Here is a 4473-nt window from a genome sequence, read left to right as displayed (position 1 = left end):
ACAGTACCAGTCTGACTAATGCGCTCTAAGCTCTCTAAATGCCTATGGTATTTATCCTTGCGAAATTTTTGAGAAACGGCAACTACCAGTTCCTCCCAGCTATCAACGTCATGCATCGCCTCATAAGTCTGTAACCACAAGGCAGCATTGCCGCGAAAATGCAAGGTTGCAAAACTAGCCCAAGTTTCATGCGGCACACAATACATAGCAAAATACTTTTCAGCTATGGTTTTCCACCACGTAGGATTGTCCCCATCAAATTTTGGGAAATCAGTTTTCGGCATGCGACCACCCGAATGTCCCAAGCGAAAGTCAAATTTTGGGAAATCAGTTTTCACCATGGATGTGATCAGATGAATATGCGCTGTGCTCCAAGTCAAAAGGAATTGGTCTAGGGGCGAAATCACGCTTACCCCTGCCCAGGGCAGGCGCGGGAGCGTTGTTAGCTCCAGGCGCAGTACCCTGGTGCTGAATATCAACGCCGTGCCCATGGGGCCGAGGTGGAATAGGGGTCGTTGCCGGTGGTTGCTCTGCTTCCAGCACTGCCACCCGAGCGCCCACCTCAGTGATGGCCGACTGCAGCGAGCCGATCGATGTATCGACCTTCGGCATCCAGCTCGCCATGGCCTGGATGGTCTCCGACATCGATTTGACCGATGCCGCGACCAAAGCGCTGGTCGTCTTCGTCTCCGCCAGGTCCGCGCGCACCTGGTCCATGGTGTCGTTCCTGATGCTCAAAATCCAAATCGCAGGCACGGGATTTTACGAGTCGCGAATGATTCGCGACCAACCGACCAAACGACTCGAATCGCACCCAAACAAGTGCTCCACCGCCGCCGCATGCCGCAGAACAAACACCACACGCCGGATTTTTTTTTTGGGGTGGGGGAAGATGAAGGACTGGCTCTATATACCAATTGTTACCCACGGGATCGATCTATTGCTTGAACTCGAGAGAATTACGGGGATACAAGGATTCCTGGCGTTACGCCGAGGTCTGGATCAGATCGAGAGAGAGAGCTTGGGGAAGGGGAAGAAGGAAGGTAGGAGAAGTACAGCCAATCTGGCATATTCCATTCGATGCCCCTGCAGCCACGCACGCTCTGACTACTTGTAGCGGTGACTTCCTAAGCGGGCTGGACTTGCTGCTGGGCGTCATGGGCCGGCCTCCCCTGTGGCGGCCTTGAGTGCATGAGTCAGCCTGCTCCGCTCTCTCTTCTCTGCTCTCTTCTTCAATCGTTGTGCCTCAGTCTTCAGGAAGGCCGTGACAGTACCGTAATGGCAATGGCATGCGAACGATAGATTCTTTGCACGATAGATTTAATGCCGAGTGCCTCCACCGGACCATTTGATCTCAAAAAAGGAACCAGTACATTTATCACGAATATTTACCATATATTGTACGCTGTTACCTTACATCATAGAAGTTGTATTGGTTATATACCACTTAAACAATCTAGTTGAAATTTTTGGCAACAAAAGAACAGCTCTGTAAGAGCAAGTTTCAAAACATAACATTTCTAGAGAATACAATGAAAAGCATTATTATCACTTGTCAACTAAGAACATCCGGATTCTTTGAAATCTGAAGCACACTATCTTATCTTCAATTTCTCATACGTCGTTCAGCAGATAGGTAGCGGCTCACCATTCCACTCCTTGAGGCATTCGAGCAACGCGTCTATGTGCTTGCCCTGGTTCATGGCGATGAACACCTTGTCCACCTCTTCGCCAGGAGATCGTGTCTTCTCCCCGGTCAAGTACTCAGTCCCAAGCTCCTTGCGGACGAACCGGTAAAGCGGGTATGACCGGCACTCGGTGATACGGTTCTGCTGCGCAGCGGTGCCATTCTCCACAGCACTCCGGGCAGCCTCGACCTCCTTTGGCAGCACAACACGGAGCTCCTGCTCAAACATGGCAAGCTTGGCAAAAACTGACGTCTCCACATCATGCTCGGCATCACCATTGGCCAGGGCATGCTCCACGAGAACAGCTCGCATCTTCTGCATCAGTGGGTAGTTGGCGCTGCAAGGATCGTCTGCGTAAGTAAATACCGCCTCGCGGTCGATCGTGAGCAGCAGGTCCTTCTCGCAGAAGCGTGCGTTGTGGAGATGGCCATTGTTGTTGGTGCTTAGTGTCTTCCTGGCCACCGTCTTCACACAGCTCTTGACCGCATCCTTGACATTTTCCTCAAGGTGGCGGAGGTCAATGGCCTGGCACAACGCAACCAAGAATGTCGAGGACATGAGCTTTAGTATGTCAATGGATTCGGCGGTCTTCCTAGCAGATATGAGACCAAGAGAATTAACATCTTGGTTGTGTTGCTCCGCGCTCTGGACATGGTTGGTCACCGGGTTGCCTAGGAACTGGAGCTCAGAGCAGTATGAGGCCATGGCTATCTCAGCACCCTTGAGGCCATAGTCCAAGCTCGGGTTGCGGCCGCCAGAGAGGTTTGAAGGCAAGCCGTTGTTGTAGAAGTCGTTCACCAACTCCGAGAACTGCGCAAACATGAGCTTGCCGATCGCGGCAATGGCGAGCCTTGTGTTGTCCATGGACACGCCGATGGGCGTGCCTTGAAAGTTTCCGCCGTGGATGGCCTTGCCACGGGAGACGTCGATGAGTGGGTTGTCGTTGACGGAGTTGATCTCCCGCTCAATCGACTTCGTGGCAGCACGGATGACCTCAATTTGGGGGCCAAGCCACTGCGGCGAAGTGCGGAGCGCATACCTATCTTGCTTCGGCTTCATCAACGGGTCGAGCTCGCCGAGCTTCTTTGCAAGTGCCATGTAGGAGCTGCCTTCAAGGATGTGCTCCATGATGGCGGCAGCCTCGATCTGCCCAGGGTGGTGCTTCAGCTTGTGGGTCAAGTGGTCGGTGTACTCCGGCTTGCCGTTCATAACCTCGCAGAAAATGGCCGACAGAACCTCAGCAAGGACGCCGAGGATGTTAGCCTCGAAAAGAACCATGGACGCGAGGCCAGAGCCAACAGCCGTGCCGTTCACCATGGCGAGCCCTTCCTTGGGCTGTAGCTCAAAGAAGCCATGCTCGATGCCGGCGATCTTGAACGCCCCGGCGGCATTAACCTTGCTGCCATCTGGAGCCGTGGCCACGGAGTTTGCCCGACCGGTCACCAGGCCCGCGATATAGGAAAGCGGGACGAGGTCACCAGACGCGGTGATCGTGCCCCGGAGCGGCAGGCATGGCGTCACGTTGGCGTTGAGAAGTTTGGCGATGGTCTCGAGTATCTCGAAGCGGATGCCGGAGTACCCCTGGAGCAGGGTGTTGACGCGGACTAGCATCGCAGCCCTTGTCGTCGCGGCGGGGAGGACATGGTTGTGGCCACCAGTGCCGAAGGCTCCAGCATTAAGAAATCTGACGAACAGACAACAAATACATACACGAAACAAATTAGACTTACATAACCAAGAGACGCACGTATAGACTAAATCGTTGTTGGCTTGATTCAATAAATTCGTACCTGATGAGCTCCCTCTGGAGAGCACCCCCCTCCTTGGTCCTCCGGTGAGAAGTAGCACCGAAGCCGGTGGTGACGCCGTAGCTGTCGGTTCCGTTGGCCATGCTGTTCATGACCCAATCGCTGCTCTCCTTGACGCGGCCGCGGGCGGACTCATCGAGCTCCACCCTGGTGTCGCTGCCGGCGGCCACCGCGGCGACCATGGCGATGGTCAGGCTGGCGCCCTCCATGGTCACCACCGGCCTACGGTACTCCTCCACCATGCGCTTCACCGCGTCAAGATGGCTCCCGGACAGACCCTCCGCCGCCTTCCCCCAGTTCAAGGGGTCGGCCCGTGCCGGCTGAGCGACGCACAAGCCATCGTCGTTGGCGGCGACATGCGCTCTGTTCTCGCACTCCATCGTGATAGTGCAGAGAAGTAGGAAAACAAGTAAGCTAGAAGCTGGCAGGTCTTGCGCTGGATGAATTCTGGTAGGCGGATTTGCGCTGGAGAGAGCTCAGGTTGGAGATGAAGGTGATGGAGGCTAGCTCTTCTTGGAGAGGAATGGAGGGAGAGGAGGGGTTAAGTAGGCAGGGTGGGTGCGGGGTGTGGGTTGGTGTGGCTTTGACCGCTTGATGGTTGGTGCCGGGGAGAAGAGGGGCCGAGTTCTCACATGCAAGTGCTGAGTGTTAATCGTGTCATCCAGCATGTGCTTGTGCGTTCCTCTGCTAATCATGTGCTTGAGTAGTTGAGTTATGAAAGTGCAAATCTACTAATTAATGTAAACATGTGTCGTATTGTCGATAACTGGAACGTTTCAAACAAGCGTGGTGGCTGCTTCCACAATGCATGAACTACTAGTACTATAGGAAATCTTAAAAAAAACAGCGACGGTCTTTGCTTTGACAAAGTATATATGTGTGCCTGTGACTCCATAGCGAGTGGGGTTCTGCATTATCTGGACAACGGGAGTTGTCATCTGCTAATGATTCATGGACAATGCTTTCACTTTCATTAG

General features: G+C 53.8%; 1 protein-coding gene across 1 annotated transcript; it reads right to left on the bottom strand.

Annotated features, from left to right (window-relative positions):
- Positions 1-1492: 1492 nt before the first annotated feature.
- LOC123180011 (phenylalanine ammonia-lyase-like) lies at positions 1493-4009 on the bottom strand. The gene is made up of 2 exons (XM_044591963.1): positions 3479-4009; positions 1493-3372 (listed from the first exon to the last, which is right to left on the bottom strand). Exons 1-2 carry the CDS (start codon positions 3874-3876, stop codon positions 1626-1628), a joined length of 2145 nt encoding a protein of 714 aa, XP_044447898.1. The 5' UTR covers positions 3877-4009; the 3' UTR covers positions 1493-1625.
- Between the last annotated feature and the right edge of the window lie 464 nt (positions 4010-4473).

The sequence above is a fragment of the Triticum aestivum genome, chromosome 1D (genome assembly GCF_018294505.1).
Source record: "Triticum aestivum cultivar Chinese Spring chromosome 1D, IWGSC CS RefSeq v2.1, whole genome shotgun sequence".
Classification (NCBI taxonomy): Eukaryota; Viridiplantae; Streptophyta; class Magnoliopsida; order Poales; family Poaceae; genus Triticum; species Triticum aestivum.
Note: the sequence above shows the minus strand (reverse complement) of the source record. Positions and strands in the feature narration are given on the sequence as shown.

Excerpts from the sequence above, each read along its gene's own strand:
- LOC123180011 (XM_044591963.1), bottom strand. The coding sequence starts at position 3,876 with ATGGAGTGCGAGAACAGAGCGCATGTCGCCGCCAACGACGATGGCTTG. Across the intron at positions 3,373-3,478 it reads CTCCAGAGGGAGCTCATCAG|ATTTCTTAATGCTGGAGCCT; the intron begins GTACGAATTTAT and ends TCTGTTCGTCAG.